At 36.8% G+C, this 25,449-nt stretch overlaps 1 protein-coding gene across 3 annotated transcripts in view; it reads left to right on the top strand.

Annotated features, from left to right (window-relative positions):
* The window catches only part of LOC101741141 (uncharacterized), a 428,733-nt gene that overhangs the window by 219,773 nt on the left and 183,511 nt on the right, over positions 1-25,449 (top strand). For all 3 annotated transcript variants that reach the window (XM_021353562.3, XM_021353563.3, XM_062676060.1), the window contains exon 2: positions 17,626-17,980. In XM_021353562.3, coding sequence (XP_021209237.2) covers positions 17,626-17,980 — 355 coding nt within the window. The remainder of the gene's footprint in view (positions 1-17,625; positions 17,981-25,449) is intronic.

Here is a 25,449-nt window from a genome sequence, read left to right as displayed (position 1 = left end):
TTTCCATTTCGTTGAATTTTATCGTTGATAAATTTGACAAAAACCATGATTTTATATGAAATTTTTCATTTTGTCATATGAATCTGTGTGTTCGAGCTGTATCGAATGAAATGTATTGATGAAATAAAAGTTTTTGTATAATATTTTACACTCTGAACGTAACATAAAAATTAAGAAGCTTTATATTTCCATTCAGAAAACCGGTGATCAGACTAACCGGGTAATTTATTTGTACGTAACAAAATAGGATACATAGAGAGATGAGAGAGGATACATGAGGAGTGATCAATATTCTGCCCGATTATGTATTTATTATCCACACCACCAGAGATATAACAGAAAATCGTGTCAGAGAAAGTGATACCGAAGGGTGGTCACCACCCTCAGCATTGAGGAATACGACGCAAGGAGGATAAAGATGTATTATTGTATACAGATAATAGTGGAGGGCAAAAGAACATGCGGTCGATCGCGTTGAAAATATCTCATCAAAACTGTGACGCAGAGTTCCTTGGTTCGACGACTGGTGCTTGGAATATCTACAACCACCGAGAGTGAATCGGGAGGAACCGAAATAACGTGTATCAAGCAATACTGTGTGATTATAAAGAAAATCGAATACGTCAAAAACTACCTGAAGCGTCTAATCTTTTGTCTAGGAAATTAATTAATACGATATTACCACTTGCATCACGTTTTCATAATATTAATATAATTTTTCAATGTTCACTTTTGTTCAATTTTTCTAAAGAAATATGTACTTAACAAATGTTCACGATCGGCTTCCACGGTGAAGGAATAACATCGTGTAATAAAAACCAAACCCGCAAAATTATAATTTGCGTAATTACTGGTGGTAGGACCTCGTGTGAGTCCGCACGGGTAGGTACCACCATCCCGCCTATTTCTGAAGCAGTAATGCGTTTCGGCTTGAAGGGTGGTGCAGCCGTTGTAACTATACTGAGACCTTAGAACATATATCTCAAGATGGGGTGGCGCATTTGCGTTGTAAATGTCTATGGGCTCCAGTATCCACTTAACACCAGGTGGGCTGTGAGCTCTTCCACCCATCTAAGCAATAAAAAAATAATAAAAAAAATTACAGTAAAGAGTGTATCAGATTCTAGAATGCCTATACATCACTAAAAAATTTGAACTGTGAAAATTTTTACATTTAAATCACAGATTCCGTAATAAAACTTATGCAAAGTCACATCCAGTCCAAGTTGAATTCTATTAAAACGAAAAGTATCCGTGCGTTCATATTTTACGTTTATTTACGCCTATTTCCCGTGACACGTAACGTGCCCTGTCACAAAGTCTAAACGGCTTCACTGCTTGATAAGTGTACAAGTTTGCGAAGCGCTTGGGAGCTCAGTGCAAGGTCTTACATGTGCTTAAGTTACGTACTTTAACCGTTAGGTCAAACTTCGGCACTATTGTCTAATGAGGATCCAACAGGGTACGGCACGTATTTTAACATGCTTTTAGTCGTCGTGGCGTAAAGGATAAGACGTCGGGTGCATTCGTATCTAGCGATGCAACGGTGTGCCAATCCCGCAAGCGGATACCAATTTTTCTAATGAAATGCGTACTTAACAAATGTTCACGATTGACTTCTACGGTGAAGGAATAACATCGTGTAATAAAAATCAAACCTGCAAAATTATAATTTGCGTAATTACTGGTGGTAAGACTTCTTTTGAGTCCACGCGGGTAGGTACCACCACCCCGCCTACTGCTGCCGTGAAGCACTAATGCGTTTCGGTTTGAAGGGTGGGGCAGCCGTTGTTACTGAGACCTTAGAACTTATATCTCAAGGCTCTTTTACGTTGTAGATGTCTTTGGGTCCAGTAACCTCTTGAGCTGTGAGCTCGACCACCCATCAAAGCAATAAAAAAAATGTACTTTTTTATAGACTTCATAATATTCGATTGACTTGAAAATTTCCACACACATCAAGGATTTATGCGATATAATAATATTACAAATATTATTTATCGTGCAATTACTGGTAGCAGACTATATTTTGGGTCCAGACAAATAGATACCATAATTTATATTTATACAACAAAATATTCTGGTTTGAAAAGTGGGACAATGAGTTTTTTTCTCTACCGATTCGCTGGTAGCTTATGGACCCATTCCAGCTACGCTATGGCTAGATGAGCTCACGGGGCTCAACCTGAGAGAGTGTGCTCACACTGGCCCTAGCAAGAGCAGTGAATCACAAAATCTACCGCCGAATTGGCATCACGGCTCAACAATCATAGTTTTTTCCGTTGCTTTCCTCTGTATTTTTTTGCTTACATACGTTCGATTGAGCAGATAAAGGGATCATAATTCATACAGCGAAATCAAACTCACTGTAAGTTTTTTTTTTTTTGTATTTTGCGTATAGCGTACGACTGTAACACACACAAGACATGAACAACCTTTCTTCTGGGGAATTATTTGGTCATGTGTATGAAACCTTAACTTATGCTCCAAAATCCTAAAGAATCAAGGAATTTGTATTTTATTCAAACGTTGTAAAAGCTTACACGATTCTACACTTTAAAACTAGTTTAAAATTAACGTCGATCCAATCCACCGTCTTAGTGGATTTTTAGTCTTCATTTAGACCTCTGAACTTTTCAAACAGACTGTAATTAGTCGAGATCCAAACAAATTCAGTTGGCTATTTGCTAAGAAATTTTTAGGAATTGGTTTCAAGACAGCGATACATTCGTGTAAATTGTCTATCTGAATTTGCAATTAGGAATCAATTCACGTTTTTTGTTAACAAAAACTTTTTGGTCACTTAACCTAATCTTCATTTTTTATAAATGATTTCGCCTTGTACACAGCAGTTACTTATTACCATACCTTGAGTGAGTTGAGTGATACCATATGAGTTCTTAATCTCAGTTTTCCAGTACAACGGATTCTCTACCCTTCAAAGCGAAACAATACTTTTTCATATGTCATATCGGTGTAAATTAACTACGTAAAATAGTTAACTCACCGTATTGAACATTACAAAATGAAAACATTGAAGCCGCTTTCAGACTACGCTATAATATAATAGCATATAGTATATAGCTCATAGCTCACGCGGAAGTGGCATTGGATTGATCACATATTGTGAAAGCCCGATACCCACCTATCAAAGAGAGCACTGACCTGGAAAGTGTCTGGCAAAAGGAAGAGAACAACTGAGAATAACAACCCCAGAACAACTTGTGGTCTCTCGATGGAGCAGGAGCTGGGAGTCTCGGGCATGACGTGGGAGGAGCTAGAACAGACTGCCCAAGACCGGTGTAAATGGAGGGATTTGATTAGAGCCCTACACCCCAGCAGAGGGTAATAGGAAATAATGATGATGATATAGCTCATAGCACAACAATATCGCGCACCATATATTGTTATGGACACGTTTACACTGTACTGTACTATATATTATTAGTTAAGTATAGGCTGCTATACTATATGGCACTATAGTATAGCGCAGTCTGAAAGCAGCTTGATTCGCTGGCGCTATATGTTATATTTTTTTTATTTATTTATTATTTTTCACACTGAGTCGTGAATGATTATATTATGTATTTACTCTTAACCAGTTCCCGATATCTATCTTTGTCAATGCTTTTCAGACCACGTTGGTTCTTCTTTTTGTCCCTTGCTTTGGAAAAATCAATTTTGGCAAACATTGCACTACTCCTCGACTAGCTATCCTTTATAAAGATTAATCAGTAAAACTGAAAGCATTGACGTATTTATGTATTAAATCCCTAATACGTATTTGTTATTATTATTTTTGGCTATTCTTTTCTTTTTTATTATATTAGTAGTCGTTGTGGCCTAAAGGATAAGACGTCCGGTGCATTCGTATGAAGCGATGCACTGGTGTTCGAATCCCGCAGGCGGGTACCAATTTTTCTAATGAAATACGTACTCAACAAATGTTCACGATTGACTTCCACGGTGAAGGAATAACATCGTGTAATAAAAATCAAACCCGCAAAATTATAATTTACGTAATCACTGGTGGTAGGACCTCTTGGGAGTCCCCACGGGTAGGTACCACCACCACGCCTATTTCCGCCGTGAAGCAGTAATGCGTTTCGGTTCGAAGGGTGGGGTAGCCGTCGTAACTATACTGAGACCTTAGAACTTATATCTCGAGGTGGGTGGCGCATTTACGTTGTAGATGTCTATGGGCTCCAGTAACCACTTAACTAACACTAACTTATAGAAGTCGTTGTGGCCTAAAGGATAAGACGTCCGATGCATTCGTATGTAGCGATGCACCGGTGTTCGAATCCCGCAGGCGGGTACCAATTTTTCTAATGAAATACGTACTCAACAAATGTTCACGATTGACTTCCACGGTGAAGGAATAACATCGTGTAATAAAAAATCAAACCCGCAAAATTATAATTTGCGTAATCACTGGTGGTAGGACCTCTTGGGAGTCCGCACGGGTAGGTACCACCACCCCGCCTATTTCCGCCGTGAAGCAGTAATGCGTTTCGGTTCGAAGGGTGGGGTAGTCGTTGTAACTATACTGAGATCTTAGAACTTATATCTCGAGGTGGGTGGCGCATTTACGTTGTAGATGTCTATGGGCTCCAGTAACCACTTAACACCAGGTGGGCTGTGAGCTCGTCCATCCATCTAAGCAATAAAAAAAAAAAAAAAAAAAAAAAAAAAAACATCAGGTGGGCTGTGAGCTCGTCCATCCATATAAACAATATAAAAAAAATAATAAAAAAAACTTATTTCGCTTTAAAATAATGAATGCATTACGAGATTCCCTTTTTCAAAAGCAAAAATTATTAAGTGCTTTAACATTATATTACTTTCATTTATGTTCCACTATAGATTCTATCGGGAATCTTTACAAATGTTTTAATAACCGAACATGTGTGATAGAATAATATTGCGTATAAGTTTCATCAATTTTAGTGAATATTCCTACTCACCGTCAAGTAAACGGCAACTAGGCGCTAAGACATAAATGTAATCGCAAACTCCTTAAAAGCATCTGGCAAACCAACTACTTCGGATAATCTAGATTTAAAGCATTCTCACTATCACTCATTAAGTCGACAAACGGAAAATACACATACACATTAATAGCAACCTCACTTTTTAAATTAAAATAACATAAACTAATTGTTTTTTTTTTTATTGTTTAGATGGGTGGACGAGCTCACAGCCCACCTGGTGTTAAGTGGTAACTGGAGCTCATAGATATCACGCAAATGCTCCACCCACCTTGAGATATAAGTTCTAAGGTCTCAAGTATAGTTACAACGGCTGCCCCACTCTTCAAACCGGAACGCATTACTGCTTTACGGCAGAAATAAGCAGGGTGGTGGTATCCACCCGCGTGGACTCACAAGAGGTCCTACCACCAGTAAAAATAAAAATGTGTAAAGCAAGAATAAAGTCTCAATTACATGAAGCGTTAAGATAACGCGCCAAAGGTCACAGAAGTCGCTGCAAGAAGACCACGTCTTAAGTTCATTGGCGACTTGCCGAAACAAATGACCGCAGCGCTAAAACTTTGGGCGTAAAACGCAAAGCACTCGGATCCATCTCGGAGGTTTTCGCTTCAATGATGATAAAATATTATGCCGTAACGCCACCGCATCGGGTCGGTGTTCATTACTCCGGTACTGTAGTGAATGAGAATTTAATTGTTGTCTGAAATGGATGTAGCGCCGCAACTGATCGGGCGGTTGGTTATTAAAACAATAAAAATACTATAATTGACGCTTGGTATAATTAAAACTGGTATCGTTTTGTTTTAATATTGATATAAAAGTAATATTTGGAGAAAACGCGTGTGTAAATTTTTTTAGGGATTTTACTATTGAATTTTACTTCTTTATAAAATGACTATCTTTCCAATTAATAAACTTTAATCCCTGATAAGGTGAAATTTAAAAAAACTCCAAGTTACATGTAGTTCATCCATACTACCTGGAGCCACTGCGGTCATCCACAGTGCGTTTCCAGAGATCTTTTTTGCTACGTACCATGCTCCCCTCCACGGTGTTTCCCGAGCGCTATGACTTGTCCTTCTTCAAACGAGGCTTGTGGATAGTACTCAACGGTAGGCAGCGGCTTGACTCTGCCCCTGACATTGCTGGAGTCCATGGGCGACGGTAACCACTCACCATCAGGTGGGCCGTATGCTCGTCTGCCTACAAGGGCAATAAAAAAAAATGTTTATTTCTAATCAGTAGCCGGGAAATAAAACTTTAAGCTTTTTTAAAAATGTAAGATATCCATACGGCCGTTCTTAGCTTGCTCTTGAATAATCAGCGCGTTCGGAAAGGCGTAGCGTGCGTCAATGGTCACCGGAATTCTAACATACTACAAAATATATTTTAATGCACTAATTTATGTACATTTTAAAGTTTATTATCATTATTATTATTATGTATTTAAAATATATATTTGAAAACTTATATTAAGGAACTTATACAATAAAACAAATCAAAATCGAATGGTAAACCGTCGACGTCGCCCAAAGCACGTCATTACGGATCCTCCTGATCCATTAACGATGCCTTTAGGCACCACAAGCACCGGTCACCGTCCTCGTCGAACCCGTCGCTTGCGACGAAGGCCTCAACGTAGTAGCCCATAGACACAGCCCACTGAGTTTCTCGCCGGATCTTCTCAGTCGATCGCGTTTCCGATCCGGTGGTAGATTCTGCGAAGTACTGCTCTTGCTAGGGTCAGCGTTAGCAACACTCTGGTTTGAGTCCCGTGAGTTCACCTATACATGTTAGGGCGAAGCTGAAATAGCCTCTCAAGGCTATCAGCATAGGTAGGAAAAAAGAAAAAAAGCAAAATAATTTAACACAAATCAATTCATACAGTAGAACAAATCTTCCAATGCGATTCAAGGAGGCGCAGTTACCAAGATACTGGCTGCGTTACCTCGACAGCCAGACTCACTCTCTGTGCAAAGTACCAGACAGCCTAAGCTTCACGTCTTAGCATCCCGCATTATTATTAATTTAGAAAATTTAAATCATAGCCTTTAGTATGACCAACGATTTTCCTGTGGTCGAAAAAGTGGTTATAATTAATATTTACTGCTCCGACACATCGAATAGGTTAATGTTTTCGAGTTCGAGACTAAACGACTTAGAGCTTTGACCCAAAGGTCTTTACCGCTTCTTTAGTTAGGGTACGCAAGCTTAAGAGCTCAGCCAGAAAGAGAGCGGCTAAGCTTATACATTACGTTATCTTCTATCTTTTAATTTTTAACATATTATCGACAAAATATTTGAGAGTCATTAATTTCCAAGTTACAAAAAAAAGAAACATTTTAATTGGTAAATACATCATATATCTAAATTATGATTTAAAAAACTATGTTTGGTTTCAGGTTTCATCTTCGGATTAAAAGGATAATGTAGTTGTAGTTTAAGCGCTAACGATGTTTAGATATTTTTGATTTCAACAGAGACATAATTCACGACCTTGTTTTCATGTAACCATTTCTCTACGCTATTTTCTATACTGTGAACTAAGATTCTATTCAATCTGGTAAAATATTTGGCACTGCTGTCTAATACTCTATTATTGACATTATATGATTTATAAACATGTACACAATATTATTCTTTACGAAACATTATACATTACAGTCTTACAAAAGTACTGCCTATTTCAAATGAAACCTTTCTCAGCAAGATCAAATTAAGATAAAACATCAACAAAGATTTTTTTCTTGTTTTACTTTTTTACAACACTATATACTTTTGGAAACAAATTTTGATCGGCAGCTGCGAATCGCTTTTACTGGTTGTAGGACGTCTCGTGAGTCCGCACGGGTAGGTACCACCACTCTGTCTATTTCGGCCGTGAAGTAGTAATGCGTTTCGGTTTGAAGGGTGGGGCAGCCTGTTATATATGACATAGAACATATGACATTGAACTCATGTGAAGTGTAGTGTAGAACTCACACAATGACAGAACAATGACATAGAACTCATGTCTTAAGTTAAGCGGCGATATTTAAGCTGTTGATGCTTGGACTCCGGTAAGTATTTAATACCAAGTAGACCGTGAGCTCGTCCACTCATCTAATCAATAAAGAAAGAAAGCAAGACAGTAAAGGATTCCTTAATCTAGCCATGTGTGTAGATGTAAAGAATAGGTGCAGAACAGGTTTTGTGGTCAGGGAACTTTAACAATTTGCAAAAATGCGATCTATCAGGAATATCAGTGAACATTGTACAAACAAGCAACGCGCTTCGACTAGTGTAACTATTATCTAATAGATCACAGTCAGTTTGGTATGTCAATAGAAGAAATCCATGACAACTAAACAAATAAAATGCGGTATTGCCCAAAAAAAAAAGTCCAAACGATAAAAGTTTTCCTCCATGAATGATAAGGTCATTTGAGGTCAGCAGCTCATGAAAGAGTAAAGTTTCCGAGCCTTTTCACTCGTTACTCGCAGTTGATCAGTTCGAAATATCATTATTGTTAGTCACAAACAACAATTTATTACTGGAAAGATATTGAGTTCAAAGGGAGACTTTGTAAATTGAATACATTTATTATTTTCGTCCAGTTCGGAATGGATTGATTTTACAGTTTTCTTTTTTTTTGTTATTGTTATTGTACAAGGCAGAAGAAGTTCGTGGATAATGAATACTATAAGTACCTTAGGTTTTTTAATTTTACACAAATACAGATGTTTAGAAATAAGAGTAGGGAACAATAAATTGATGCTATCGATGTACATCGACAACCATGGATCAAGAAATGTTGTCTAACAACAAAAACATTTTAAGCGTCTTTTGAAGCACACATCATACAGGGAGAAGCAGAGGAAAATAAATGATTTGGATTTTGTTTTTTGATTTTTGTCTCAACTGTTTGGCAAGATAATCAGTAAACAGTTACAAAGTAAACACACAGCTATTTGCGGACCAAATCTCTCAAGTTGCATCGCAGTTGGCTGTCGAATATATTCTTATTTAGTTTGTGTATTTATAAATGCATTCGGCTGGTACAAAATTCGAAGTGTTTCGTGAAGAAATTCCTGTCCACTACTCGTGTCAAGTGTATATTTAGTTTCTACTTCTTTCTTTTTTTCCCCTTACTATGCTGATAGCCTTGAGAGGCTATTTCAGCTTCGCCCTAACGTTTGTAGGTGAGCTCGCGGGGCTCAACCGGAGAGTTGCTAACACTGACCCTAGCAAGAGCAGTGCTTCGCAGAATCTACCACCGGATCGGAAACGCGATCGACTGAGAAGATCCGGCGAGAAACTCAGTGGGCTGTGTCTATGGGCTACTTCGCTCGTTGAGCCCTTCGTCACAAGCGACGGCTTCGACGAGGACGGTGACCGGTGCTTGTGGTGCCTAAAAGCATCGTTAATGGATCAGGAGGATCCGTAATGACGTGCTTTGGGCGACGTCGACGGTTTACCATTCGGTCTACTGGGTCGGGTATGTAGTTACCAGCGGCTACGATGAGAGGGTTCTCATGTCGGAGTTTCTACGAAACTGCGTGCGTGCTCACTGTACTTGTCAAGTGTCATTAACTAGACAATGAGAAGGTGTGAGTTATGGAGTGCTCACACAACAGAACGGCGAGTGAGCCTACTACACTAAATTATAATACCAATACTAAAAATTACGTAAGCAATTTTACGGAAGTCATTTTAAGTATTAGTAAAAGTAGTGTCATTGTACTCTGTATCCTTATTGTCGTGTTTCTTCTAACAGCTGTGTGTACAAAATGTAAAAAATTACTTTTGCAGTATCCAAAGCGTGTCGGAAATAATATCATGAAAGGAAAAAATGCAATATTAAACCGTAAGAGTAGTTTTAAATAATTAAAAGTATACGATTACAATTTTTGCGAAAACCCAAGAACCTTACGTTAATTATAATAGTTTCGAATAAGAACGTGCATGGACCTGCGCCATATTGTGACGTCATAGCTGTCAAATCGAAACATCTACATAGGTAAAGCCAGTAAAAAAAGGTAGGAATTTTTTAATATATTTTTTTTATCGCTTAGATGGGTGGACGAGCTCACAGCCCACCTGGTGTTAAGTGGTTACTGGATCCCATAGACATCCACAAGGTAAATACCGCTTTGAGTTTCATTTTTACAACGGCTACCCCACCCTTCAAGCTGAAACGCCCTATCGATTTTTACTAGTAAATTTATTATATTATTATTTTATTATTAAAGCTTTTGGTACCTACCTGCATGAGCTCAAAAGATGCCAGTAAAAATTTTAAATTATTAAGATTCTAATTAGATAAAATTGTGTCCTTTTCGTTCGATGATACTTGTTTTTCATATCATTGTTTTAATATCCAAATCACAGAATAAAATCCTAGTCGGAGCCTTTAAATTGGAACATTTATGTATCATTCATAATTTGTGACTAGCTTTTTCATTCAAACTTCAAAAAAGATTACACGCTCTACATGCCTACTATTTAATTTGAAGAAATTTTGATAAAATTTTTGATAAATATATATGTAGTCTAATATATTATGTATTAGTGTTTTATGTTTTTATTTTTATTATTGTTCTTGTCTAGATTGTAAATTGTAAATTGATTAGATTGTATTCTTCTACCCACTCATGTAAACCTTTCCTTCGTTAAGAACGGTTAGCTGGTAGAAAACTCAATTGTTGAGTTAAGCTCGCCATTTTTTATATCTTACGCAATTACTGTAATATTAACTGTGTGTACAATAAAGAATAAAGAATAAATAAACATTTATGTATCATTCATAATTTGTGACTAGCTTTTTCATTCAAACTTCAAAAAAGATTACACGCTCTACATGCCTACTATTTAATTTGAAGAAATTTTGATAAAAATTTTGATAAATATATATGTAGTCTAATATATTATGTATTAGTGTTTTATGTTTTTATTTTTATTATTGTTCTTGTCTAGATTGTAAATTGTAAATTGATTAGATTGTATTCTTCTACCCACTCATGTAAACCTTTCCTTCGTTAAGAACGGTTAGCTGGTAGAAAACTCAATTGTTGAGTTAAGCTCGCCATTTTTTATATCTTACGCAATTACTGTAATATTAACTGTGTGTACAATAAAGAATAAAGAATAAATAAACATTTATGTATCATTCATAATTTGTGACTAGCTTTTTCATTCAAACTTCAAAAAAGATTACACGCTCTACATGCCTACTATTTAATTTGAAGAAATTTTGATAAAAATTTTGATAAATATATATGTAGTCTAATATATTATGTATTAGTGTTTTATGTTTTTATTTTTATTATTGTTCTTGTCTAGATTGTAAATTGTAAATTGATTAGATTGTATTCTTCTACCCACTCATGTAAACCTTTCCTTCGTTAAGAACGGTTAGCTGGTAGAAAACTCAATTGTTGAGTTAAGCTCGCCATTTTTTATATCTTACGCAATTACTGTAATATTAACTGTGTGTACAATAAAGAATAAAGAATAAATACGGTTCATGTTTTTCCTGCATAGCCCAACATAGAGACGGTCAAAATATGTCGGCGATAAAACTTATCAATACTTCAATCACATCGAGTCTCTTAGAAAATTTAATTCCACCGAAATAAGTAGTAAAACCGAATATTTCATGGTGCAGGTCACATGCGAGTAACAAATAAAGCACTAAAATTATTCGATTTGAAGCGAACTCTCCAACAAGACGGTGCGGTAGAGAGTATTTCATTTGCCAAACTCGCTGCGAAATCGCGAACGACGCGACGCAGCGATATATCAGAGATGCGAGCTCACTGTATGCAGTGCATTTTTATAACAGAATACTAGGAAATCGCTTCGACGTGACTAGCCTGAAATTCATTAAATACGCATATTTCGGGCAAATCGTACGCTAACTATGACTTCCACGTTAAAGACACTCAAAATTCCGATTAGTTTTAATCTTACGGTATTTTTTTTTTATCTTATCTTATATCTATAAACGAGCAATTCTTGTATATAAACATATATATTATCTAAATCTCGGAAACAGCCCCAATGATTTTCATAAAATGTAGTATACAGGGGATTTCGGGGGCGATAAATCGATTTAGCCACGATTTATTTTCAGAAAATGTTGTTTTATTCGTGTTTTCAATAATCAAATTTATCGATAATCAACTTAAACATAAACTTTTTTTTTGTTATTGAATGAAAATAACAAATAATATCAATATGTAATTCGTATTTAAATATAATTTCTAAAAAACACAATTCATCCTCTAGTAATATATAAAAATCTGAATTGGTTTTTTGTCAACAGTACAAGAAAAAATGTCAGTCATACAATTGTGATGAAACTTGGTACGGTACAGTTGTTCTTACTACTATACCGAAGGTTTCTATCATAATACTATCAAATTAAGATAGGTTGCGCATTAGTATTTGAAAAAAAAAAGTAGTACGCAATAATAGCTTAAAACATTTGATTTATTAACGGTACATAAAATTGACTATTTTTATGATCTCGTATACTTGAAATAACAAATTCGACCTCCAAATGAGGCACTCAATTTTCTCATCAGGCCACCGCTGTCGTAAGTTTAGTAATTGAAGAGAATTTATTGGCGAACTAATATAACACAAGCGTATTTATCATCTAAATCCGATTTACGTCTAGTCTCTCTTAGCTATCTTTCGAAAAGTCTTTGAACTTACAAAATGATCAAAACGGACTACCCGAAGATCCATTGAAAAAATTTTTTTGTTAGAACATGCTCACATGTCCATGGACATCACGACGCTTATGCCGCCAATCACCTTGGGATACAATTATACATTGTGATAAGTAACTAGTCAGGTCATAAGTATTGTCACACAGTAAAAACTTTTCTTTTAGAATGCTGGCCACAAAAAAGTTTATTGAATTCGAATTTCGAATTGTTCATGAAAATAAAAATGTATACTTTTAGAATTTTACTCATTTTTAATATGGAGTGGACGCTTAAAGAAGACCGTGTTGCAGTTATTGCATTGCATCGTTGCGGTTACGCGCCAATTCAAATTTTTAAATATTGAAAAATTTGAATATAACCAAAAGATTCGTTTATCGTACCATCAAACGATACAACTCTAGTGTAGATGACAGGTCAAGAAGTGGTCGCCCTCGGTCTGTTAGGACTCCAGCAGTGATAAAAGCTGTGAAGGCACGAATTCAAAGAAATCCCAAACGTAAGCAGAAACTGTTGGCCCTTCAAATGGGGTTAAGCAGAACCACGGTGAAAAAGGTGTTAAATGAAGACTTAGGGCTTCGGGCATATCGAAGAAAAACAGGACATCGTTTGAATGCTCGTCTAATGGACCTGAGACTGAAGAGATGCCGCGCTTTGTTGAAGCGGTACGCGGGAAAAAAATATCGGGAAATTCTTTTTTCGGATGAAAAATTTTTTACCGTAGAAGAGAGCTACAACAAACAAAATGATAAGGTGTACGCACACAGTAGTGAAGAAGCGAGCAACCGTATTCCGCATGTCCAACGAGGACATTTTCCATCCTCGCTCATGGTATGGTTGGGAGTTTCTTATTGGGGCTTAACAGAGTTACATTTTTGTGAGAAAGGTGTAAAAACGAATGCAGTTGTGTATCAAAATACAGTCCTGACGAACCTTGTGGAACCTGTTTCTCATACCATGTTCAATAACAGGCACTGGGTATTCCAACAAGATTCGGCGCCAGCTCATAGAGCGAAGAGCACACAAGACTGGCTGGCGGCGCGTGAAATCGACTTCATCCGGCACGAAGACTGGCCCTCCTCCAGTCCAGATTTGAATCCGTTAGATTACAAGATATGGCAACACTTGGAGGAAAAGGCGTGCTCAAAGCCTCATCCCAATTTGGAGTCACTCAAGACATCCTTGATTAAGGCAGCCGCCGATATTGACATGGACCTCGTTCGTGCTGCGATAGACGACTGGCCGCGCAGATTGAAGGCCTGTATTTAAAATCACGGAGGTCATTTTGAATAAACTTTAGTGTCATAAGAATCTATGTTTTGTTAAGTTCATTTTGGTATATGAATGGTTACATAATGAATAAACTTGTTTCAATTATTTTACATTAAACATGTGACAGAATTTATGACCTAACTAGGTATATCTAATCAGTTCACTATTCAAATATAAACCTGTATGAAGAGTACTCCAAAGATTTTTCACAAAGCTATTGTACCACGAATAACTAGCACTATACTATATTATACTACCTTGTTTGTTTTTAGAGTAATTCCTTCCACCACGATTTCATAAAACAATAAAAACATTTAAACATTAAAAAAGTGTATAATACCGAAACATTGAGCGCTCTAATTAATAAATAACAATGCGTATCCTGAATTTCATAACGCAAAAATAAATATCTCCCAAAAATTCATCTCGGAAATTATTAAAACGTTTGTAATTGTAACCGGAGCCTTGAAAACGAATATGAAGAATTCCAATTTTATGAGGACCACAAAGAAATAATGAAACGATAACACAATATAAATATTATAGCATTTAATAACATAGAATGGACAAAATCTGAAAAATTTAAAGCCAGACAATGATAATATTTAAGATAGCTTGCATTTAGAAGTTCAACAACATTTGAACTCTCGGAGATAGGGCTTTTTAGACATTGAAGATACGTAATAAAAAGTTTTGTACAACTGATGTCGTGTATGCAAAATATCATGACGATCAGTTCATTTCTAATATTAATATGGATGGTTTAATTAAAATGTAATTCAATTATGTTTTCCTACTATTATTTAAGTGGGTACGTCATCACATGTCTCCATACTGTTATTTTATTTAGCTACAAGCGGCCCGCTCCGGCTCCGCTTGGGTCTTTAATAAAAATTTCAACGATATTTGACGTTGTTTTATTTTTTTAAATAAAAGAACACTTATTACGGCTTAACTATAATAGTTAGACACATGCTGTTGAGACACTTTTTGTAAATAATAATGTGTTCTACAAAGTCGTAGTATGCGATAGTACGCGATGTAAAGAATTTTTAGGTTCATTATTGGGGTTTCAGTAAGGATCCCTAATTTTAAAAAAAAATATAGCCTATGTCACTCGGGAATAGTGTAGCTTCCAAACAGTGAAATAATTTTTCAAATAGGTTCCCTAGTTTCGGAGCCTATTCAATACAAACAAACAAACAAATCTTTCCTCTTTATAATTATAATAATATTAAGTATAGATAGTTCTAGTACAATCAAGCCGGCGCTAATAGTTGACATGACCTCAATGGTAATAGAAGGCCTTTGATTAACAAATCGAGATAGTAATTAGTTTGAGCGTTGAGTTATACATTTGTGTAATTAAGGACGATAAGATGTGCTTTATAGTTTGGAAAATGACGGAGCTGGATCCAACCTATTACCTCTTACTTGAAGCCGTTAGGGGTGAAATTTCACGAAGTCCTTGCTTAGTGAATGATAAACAACACAAAACTATCAATCAAACAGTCAGGACAAGTAAATATCAGTAAATACATGGCAGGACTTGTTGAATCTTATACCTTTAAACGAGCAATTCTTGTATAATAATATATTATTATATATAATCTGAATCTCGGAAACGGCTCCAACAATTTTCATAACATTTAGTATACAGGGGATTTCGGGGGCGATAAATCGATCTAGCTACGATTTATTTTCAGAAAATGTTGTTTTATCCGTGTTTTCAATATTCAACTCTTCCCGACATCTATTGGCGAATAATAATATTATTTTTCTTAATTGAAGGCAACTAACCGCTTTAAAGACACAACAAGATGGCGTTATCAAAAAAAAAAACGATCAAAGCTCGGTCATCATCTAGTGCTTAATAATGTGAAATGAAAATTCGCATGAGTTGAGCTAGTGCAAAGACTGAACAATAAAAATGGACTCTTTGTATTGTATTATAAATAACAAACGGTCTCCATTTGTATAGTAATACAATCATTAAAGTTGATTGAGTTTGTTGTACAAAAGACTAGCAGTTTGGAGTTTTTATGTGTTTTTATATTGCACAGACTGGTGAACGAGTTCACCGCTCACTTGGTATTAAATCATTAACGGTGCTCATAGAAGTTCAAATTAGTGAGTTAATTCAAGTCAATTTATATTGTTATCCCATAAACAACTAATGACACAAATCGTGTACATCAGATGATTACTTAACGCCAGGTGGGCTGATAGTTCGTTCACCCTCCTAAGCAAAAATAAACACTATACTCAAAAATATGTATATATAAAATTTACAACGCAAATAACGTCACTCATCTTATGCAATTAAATCTATGTGTTAGTTGTATTAATTTTTTATTTATTGCTTAGATAGGTAGACGAGCTCGCAGCCCACCTGGTGTTAAGTGGTTACTCAAGCCCATAGACATCTACAACGTAAATGCGCCACCCACCTTGAGATATAAGTTCTAAGGTCTCAGTATAGTTACAACGGCTGCCCCACCCTTCAAGCCGAAACGTATTACCGCTTCACGGCAGAAATAGGCAGGGTTTTTTTTTTCTTTTTCTTGGATGGGTGGACGAGCTCACAGCCCGCCTGATGTTAAGTGGTTACTGGAGCCCATAGACATCTACAACGTAAATGCGCCACCCACCTTGAGATATAAGTTCTAAGGTACCCGTGCGGACTCACAAGAGATCCTACCACCAGACATAATTTTAACTGTCTTAAAATTACGCGCCGTGTAAATATTTTTCGTACCAATAACCGTACAGATAACGTGAAACCGACACATTAAAATATTACATTAGAAACGGCTTGATCAAATAGAATCGTAAAACAAAAAAACAATAAAAAGTCTCATTCAAGAGCGAAAACAGTATGCTCACAAACAAAACACTTACGTACTTTTATCCAGTTTATCAATGACAAACGAGCTAGCATTAGTCGCCCGGTGGACACCAGTAATGGCCGGGACATCCAATAAATGACTTCATTTTTCCTCCGAACTGTTCAAATAACTTTGGACTCATGAAATAGATACGTTTTCATTGAGCCCTCTCGCTATTCAATTTAACGCACGATAAAAAATGGCTCCCCGATATTGTAGGACTATTACTTTTTTAAACGAACGATTTTAAGTGTTTATTTTTTTATAAAGAATAATACATGCATTTTTGAGCGTCATATTTAAATAGTCACAATAATAATAAAAGTTAATTACACTTTCAGTAGGCAGCGGCTTGGCTCTGCCCCTGGCATTGCTGAAGTCCATGGGCGACGGTAACCACTCACCATCAGGTGGGCCGTATGCTCGTCTGCCTACAAGGGCAATAAAAAAATATTCAAATGTCATTCTAATAATCAAGCTACACTAAGCCTGTATTCACTTGTAACCGTGGCTCATCGATACAATTTGATCGATATTACCATAGACGCTTGAAGTTAAATGTTAAAATTATGGATATTATGTCTTTGAAACGTAAACAGAACAATGATTTTCGGTACAAAAAAATAAGACAGTAGTGGCAATTCTGACGCAAATTGTATACTCATCATTACTAATTTATAATTACTTACAGTATGCAACTAATTTATTTCTCAACGATTCACCAAAAATTTTTTCATAACTCCTTATTTTTTGCAGGTTGACAATGCGGCGCCTCCTCGTGACGCTGATAGCCATCGCCGCCGACATCTACGCTCAAGACTCGCCCAGGGAACATCAGGGACCACAGATTTGCGGGGGCCGGCTCCGAGGACCCACGGGCGTGATACAGACACCCAATTTCCCCAACCCGTTTCCCGTGCCGATAAAGTGCCGTTGGATTATCGAGCACGACATCGCGAACGGAACTATTTCGATATATTTCACTCAACAATACACGACTAGTGGATTAACCTTCACTGAATACATGTATTATGATGAATCGTATAAGCTGGGCGAGAGGCGGGCTCTAACTGTGACCGAGGACAGCATCACAAGAGTTAAATGGCTGCAGGTAAGCTTATGATAAACAAGGCGAAGTCGCCCCAATGGCGCTCAAAATTAAATAACGCTTTTTCTTTAATATGTAACATAAAAAAAGCAATAAATCTAAGGCTGTGAATTATTAGGTAATAGAGGTGCACTTTAAAAAAAAATAGTTTATTTAATAGGGCTAATGAATTAGAAAGCATAGCTGTCGAACAAAATGACTAAGCAATTAATTTAAAGATATTCATAATTATGAAGCTAAAATCTATTAATCAGTTACACAATAATACAAGACTTGATAAAAAGAAGACGATTTTGCACAAAATATATTAAGTCATATCGTTATTAGAGTCGAAGTTAATTAAAAATGCATAAGGATAATACTGTAAATACTGATCGAATCTTGATTAAATTTAAATGGAAAAACGATAAATACCAGTATCGAGAACCTTCTCGGTTCTTTTCGAAGATAAATGCTCATATTTGCATATACAAAAAAGCGAACAGCACAACACTATGCTGAAATGAAAGATAGCGGCAATGAATGAAGTTAATCTCGGCAAATTTCACGGCAAAAATCTTGAGGTTACACACTCATTTGAAGTGGCAATACAGGTTACCTGACAAGCGACCGTAGATTTTTATTATGACAAGAAATAATGCTTTGCGGCTCTCGCTTCGTGTAGAAAGGGGTTAAGAATGTGGCGCATTATAGTAATTATTCAGCGTAACGAGTTTGTCGGCGACTGTACCCGAGCTTGCAACGAGGAAATATGCTTGCCATTTTTTTGTACGCCCTACGAAACTACGCCAGTCGCTTATATTTTTACTTGTTCGTGAAACTTACATAATATATTTGTACGTCAAGGAAGCTTTATACGTGTCTGGATTGTTTTAGTATTTTGTAAAACAATAACCTGAGTCATTAGTTTCCCTCCGGTGTGGAATAACGTTGGGTAATAAAAGATCAATGCCGAAAATGGAAAATTTTAGTTATTATTGGTGGTAGGCCGTATTGTGAACTAGCTTTTGCCCGCGACTTCGTCCGCGTGGAATAGTTAGTTTGGCATAACGCAAAATTTTACCCGCCTCTTCGTTTACGTAGAATATCATCTTTATAAAAACACCTTCACAAATAATGCTTTATTTTAGAACAAATTTGGTTAGCATAAAAAACGTTATAGAGAGCCAACCTTAACATATAGACATATGCTGTCGCGGACTTTTTTTTAGATCTTTTAAAGGGGAACAATTCTCTCATACATTATTTTAGCGAAACTTTAAACGTGCATGCAGCGGAAGCTCGCAAAATAAAATAAAAAATTTGAAACATTATTTATTAGTGCTCCGCTTGCATTAGTCTTAGCGTGATGTTATATATCCTATAGCCTTCCTCGATAAATGAGCTATCTTACACTGAAAGAGTTCTTCAAATCGGACCAGTAGCTCCTGAAATTAGCGCGTTCAAACAAACAAACTTCAGCTTTATAATATATACTAATATTGAGCACAAACCGCTATCCTGCCCATTTCCACCAAGAAGTAATCTGTTCTTATTCCTACAAAATTGATGGCGTTCTCTTAATTAGTATAGATATGCAGAAGAATTCGCAGCCCACCTGAAGTTCAAGGCTTATTGTAGCAATGAATTCCAACACCACGTTGTAATATCATATCGAAGTTATATTTCGATAGTAAAAGTGATCATGTCACTTAAAGATAAACAGTAATCGCCCCCCGCTGCTAAGAACGCTCTCACATCAGTCAAACAGAATAAATACACTCCACTACAATCAAACACATCATCAACCAAATCATGGTAAATAATGTTATAAAAGATACGATTATTTCTGCCGTGAAGCAGTAATGCGTTTCGGTTCGTAGGGTGGGGTAGCCGTTGTAACTATACTGAGACCTTAGAACTTATATCTTGAGGTAGGTGGCCCATTTACGTTGTAGATGTCTGTGGGCTCCGGTAACCACTTAACACCAGGTGGGCTGTGATCTCGTCCAACCATCTAGGCAATTAAAAAAAAATGTGATATTCAGCGCTGCTGGAATGTCTCGCGCAACGACGCGACTTCATTAGTTAATTTACACCAAACTGTGTACATGTTACATTATGAAATTTACATAACTAGAGGTCCCGCAGTAGTCGAAATCGACTATAATTAATTGGAATTGTAAGTTTGTACACTATTAGAATTGTATTTTATACTTCTATAATCACAAATTTCGCTAAGACTACACTACAAAAAATATTAACAAAGACAAACAATATTTAATCTCAATAAGACAACAGACGTCAAGACACAAGCTTGACAATAAATAGTATGCATGCGTGTGCGCGTCAAATACATGGTATGTAGTGTGTGTAATGTTTTCTTTATTGATTTAATGTATCTTTTATGCATTCTTTTAAAAAAATATTAACATTGTGCACTTCTTCTCTATATTCTCTATAAGTGTAAAAAATTTCATACTTCTCCGTCCGCGCAATTTTCGTAAAAAGGGATACAAAGTTTTTGCTTCACGTATTAATATATAGATTATGTTAACTATACCACATTAATCAAGTAACATTAAGTCATTTGTTAAACGCGTAGGCTTAGCTTCCAAAGCCAGGAAATAAATACACAGGTTGCAATAATAGTTCACTTAATTATGTATTACTTTATTTTTAACTCCACTTGTATAATCTTTAGATATCTGCTCGCTACGGAATACACTGCCGTTTTTTATTATGTCACATTTCCACTACTGCCATTGCTCCCAAGAACAGTATTGCTATTTGGCATTCCGAAAATTGTCTTAATTTTAATTCTTTTACAACAAACCTCACAAACGCAATAGAGTATAGTATGCTTTTGACATGTATATCGCCTAGCACTGGTGGTACCACCACCCGGCCTATTTCTGAGTGAAGCAGTAATGCGTTTGAAGGGTGGGGCAGCCGTTGTAACTATACTTGAGATCTTAGAACTTTTATCTCAAGGTGGGTGGCGCATTCACGTTGTAGATGTCTATGGGCTCCAGTAACCACTTAACACCAGGTGGGCTGTGAGCTCGTCCAACCATGAAAGCAATAATTAAAAAAAAAATTGCTGATGGTGAGTGGTTACCGTCACACGTGCACGTCAACAATGCCAGAGCCACAGCCATAGCGCTGCTTACCAAACACCATTAAGAAAAACAAAACTAATGCAAAATCCAAAAAAAATTAAAAACGATCTCTACCAACATTCATACGTAACCGGTTGAAAAAAAAAACATGGACCAAGATCCTAAATGATTCGACTTTGTAACAGTTTGAAATTATTCATAAACAAAATAATCACCTAGCTACTTCTAGATAATAACCCAATACATGTTTTCGAACAACTTCCATAATGCAGGAAAAAAAACACGTGTGATAAAATATTTTATCTCGAACCCAACCCAAGAAATTTTATAATCCATACAAATTTCCATAATACTGTAAGTTTATTAATAAAACGTATTACCGAAACTGTGTACATGGCGTTACTGAATTTTATAGCTTGGTAAACTGCTGAAGTTAACACGTCAATTACGGCCATTAGTATCAATTGAACACAAGCCGTCAACCGTTACGGAGCATGTTTGCGTGTGAAGTTTCCGCGTAAAACTAAACTTTGAGATGAATCGGAGAACAGAGAATATGGTACAGTATCTACTGGTCCAAAATTTCAAAGACTTTTTATCTTCGTAATGCAAACGGTATGGCCAATCTGAAAGTCAGTGATACTTTCGCTCATGGTCAACATGTTGTTGATTAACGTAACTAATTGAAGGTGATGTTAATGACCCACCCGATGTCAAAGGTTCTTAGATATCACAGAGCAGATACTACTATGGTATTAATAAACTTCCTCTAGTCTACCTAGTTATTTTCTTGTGCCCTAGGAATAAGTCTTAGAAACCCCATTGTTCAAAATTAACGATTTGTCCCCAGCGTAGAAATAACGGGTTTCGGTTTGGAGAATAAATGTAACCCCAATACGCCGATTGAGCCTACAATATTATACACACGAACGCCTCGGTATACACACGAACAAATAATACCACTTCGGCCCAACGCAAAACAGTAAGGAGGGATTTTTCCTCAAACACCACGTCTCCATTTTCAAGCGACATTTGAATATAATCCTGTTCCGATACTTTGGCTGTGCATGTTATATCACTGATATTCACAAGCAACGGTAACCACTAATCATAAGACAGGCCGTTTGCGACTCTATTAATTCAACCATCTTCATTGCTCGAGGAAATTTACTGGTGTTAGGACTTCTTGTGCCGTGAAGCAATAATGCGTTTCGGTTTGAAGGATGGGGCAGCCGTTGTAACTATACTGAGATCTTAGAACTTATATCTCAAGGTGGGTGACGCATCTACGTTGTAGATGTCTATGGGCTGTGAGTTCGTCCATCCATCTAAGCAATATAAAAAATGCAACCTCAAACTGAACATAGAATAGAAAATGGTAAGCTAAAATTTAAAAGCCTGTACAAGGTACTGTTGGAAGCATGTTACATTGCCAATGATCACCATTAGCAGTAACCACTAGCATTAAACACGAATCTAACCAAACCTTTCGCCGATATCAGGTACACACTTCAATCGAATAGCGTGTCTATTGAAAAACATCGAGCTGTAAAATGAACGGATAGAGTCCAAATCAAATATTTACTGCCGCCGTTGCAACCCCGCGTGCAAGCCCAACGGTATCAGCTGCCGGTGCACCACGGTGTAAACGTTTTAGTTTATTGCCATGCCGTATTTCAGCGGGATTGGAATCGTCAATAGAAAGCAATCTGAAAGGGAAATCGGTTTTCCGTGTATTATTTTGTGGATGAACGTATGTGAATGAAGGTCCCATTGAAAAGCGCAAGTAACTAACAAAATTATTTGTATGTGGTTTTTGACATTACAAAATTATTAAGCATTTATTATTGTATTATAATAAGTAATTACAATATTAACAAAATCATTGTTTGTCATGTACTTATATGCTGATTGATCAAATGTCGATTAATGAGTAAAAATTATTTTTTTGCAGTCATTCAAGTCAAAAGTCAGTCAAGACTAACAATTAATGCAAAACGCGTTACTACAAAATAGACAAGTAAGGAGGATTTTGAGATTACTTCTCACAAGAAAATGTTTTGTCAGGTTTATAGTAAAAAAACAACACTATTGTTGCGAAAAATTCCACTGCTAAAATTCATACCACGCTTCAGACAATATGTAATATTAAAAATTCCTTAAACGTTTCATCTATGTGACGTATTTTCCTAACGAGTTGAGCAATTTCAAGTCCTCAAGACACTTTAAATGTAGACAATGGCACGACCGTACCAGACCCCAATAAAAAGTCAGACGAAAAACTCATTCAATACCCTCACCAAGACCCTTTGCTTTCATAAAAACTATAAAAATATCATGAACGTCACCGGACTTGGAAATTTTCTTGTTCAGTTTTATGCATTTTATTACAATTTTCAAGGGAATTTGTCTGGAAAGTACAGTGAAAGATCTTCAAAGAAGGGCATTTTATTTATTTATTATTTTTTACCTGGTATTTTGAGTCTCTTTTATCTAATATCCTATGATGTTGCCGTTTAGGATACAGTTTTTTCTCCTACCTATTCTAGTAACCTCGACGGGTTATTCTAGATTCACCGAGCTAGTAGGTGAGCTCACGGGGCATAAACCGGGAGTGTTGCTAACACTGGCCCTAGCAAGAGCAGCGCTTCGCAGAAGCTATCACCGGATCGGAAACGCGACGCACTGAGAAGATTCGGCGAGAATCTCAATGGGCTGTGTCTATGGGTTAATTTACTCGTCGAGCCCTTCGTCGCAGGCGACGGGTTCTGCGAGGACGGTGACCGGTGCTTCAGATACTTAAAAGCACCGTTAATGGATCGGGAGGATCCTTGATGACGTGTTTAGGGCGACGTTGACTGTTTACCATTCGGTCCACAGGTATGTAATTCCCAGCGGCCACGATAAGAGGGATTTCATGTAGTGCCGTCTTCTCAAAGTGGCGCAATGATGCCGACTGTAGATACTTACTGACTGAGTCAAGCTCCACGCTATCATGGAGGTCCACGTTCCTTAGGAATCATTGCGTTCTGACGGCTGTCCTGCAAAAACGGCATTGAATGACTTGGAAATCAGTTGTGTGGGAGCAAACAAACCCTTCAAAGGCATTTTTGAACGCCGGCAATTTTTAACCGGCGTTGTTGACCTTAGTTTTTGGGCGACCAGGGGTTCATTTTAGATCACAAATTCCATGTTGGAGCCGTTTAAACAATAAAAAGTCGTGCGTTCGCTTGTTCACTAGCTATGTATACGTCAGAAATATTGTGTGTGAGGCGTTAAAAATGAAAACAAGCCACTATTTATGTGTTCTTGCGCCCTTTTTAATCCCTTTGAAGGTAGACAAGCATGCAGCCTATTTTCAACGTTGTCATTAGTCACCGTCGCTCATGGACATCAGCAATACTAGTTTCAACGCCAAGCCGATATTTTCTGCAAAAAAACCGAAATCTTATGAATTCTTCTAATCCATTTGCCCATTTATCAACAATAAATAGTTCAAATTAAATTCAAACTATCAATACTATAATATAAACACCGACACGTTATTGTTAAAAATGACGTTTCTGGGTGGATTTTTAGCTGAAAATTAACAGTCAATGAGCTTCAAAGTTTTTAGTTTAGAAAAAATAGCGTCTGTAGCTATAAAACACTATAAAGAGGGGCAAAAGTAGCAAAAAGAGCAAAAAGTAGATATGGTTCAATTTAATAGAGACTTCAACGCAAATTGTGATTAATTCAGTACACAATTCTTTTTCACAGTGAAACACACTTGTAAATCTTTTATTATTCTGTATAGCACTTTAAAACAATGAGAAACGGACCGAACTAAATCATTGTCCACTTTATTTCAAAATCGTATTACACTGGTATAAAAATTTTATATTTTCCCTACTGCCATTAAATAGAAACTGTATCCTTACGGGTCCTTGGAGGGGCGTGATGTGAATTGCAATCGCCTTCTTCCGGCGCGGCGGCGGTCTCACAATAATTCATTGATACGCATACATCTTAAGAATGTGGAAAGCGAAATTGGTATTTCTTTTCTGTGAAACATTTCAAAACATGTACTGAATTATACATATTATAATAACGGAAAGTTTTTCAAAGAATTTTTGGTTTAGCATAGTACCGATACCGGAGACTAAAATACTTCCGTTTGGAGAGATATATACGATAAAGGGAAGATCTTCCACCGAGCGGGTGATATTGCTCGGTAGACCGACGGTCCGAATGTTTTTTTCTTTTTTCCTACCTATGCTGATAGCCTTGAGAGGCTATTTCAGCTTCGCCCTAACGTTTGTAGGTGAGCTCGCGGGGCTCAACCGGAGAGTTGCTAGCACTGACCCTAGCAAGAGCAGTGCTTCGCAGAAT

Source organism: Bombyx mori, chromosome 25, assembly GCF_030269925.1.
Source record: "Bombyx mori chromosome 25, ASM3026992v2".
NCBI classification, from domain to species: Eukaryota; Metazoa; Arthropoda; class Insecta; order Lepidoptera; family Bombycidae; genus Bombyx; species Bombyx mori.
Note: the sequence above shows the minus strand (reverse complement) of the source record. Positions and strands in the feature narration are given on the sequence as shown.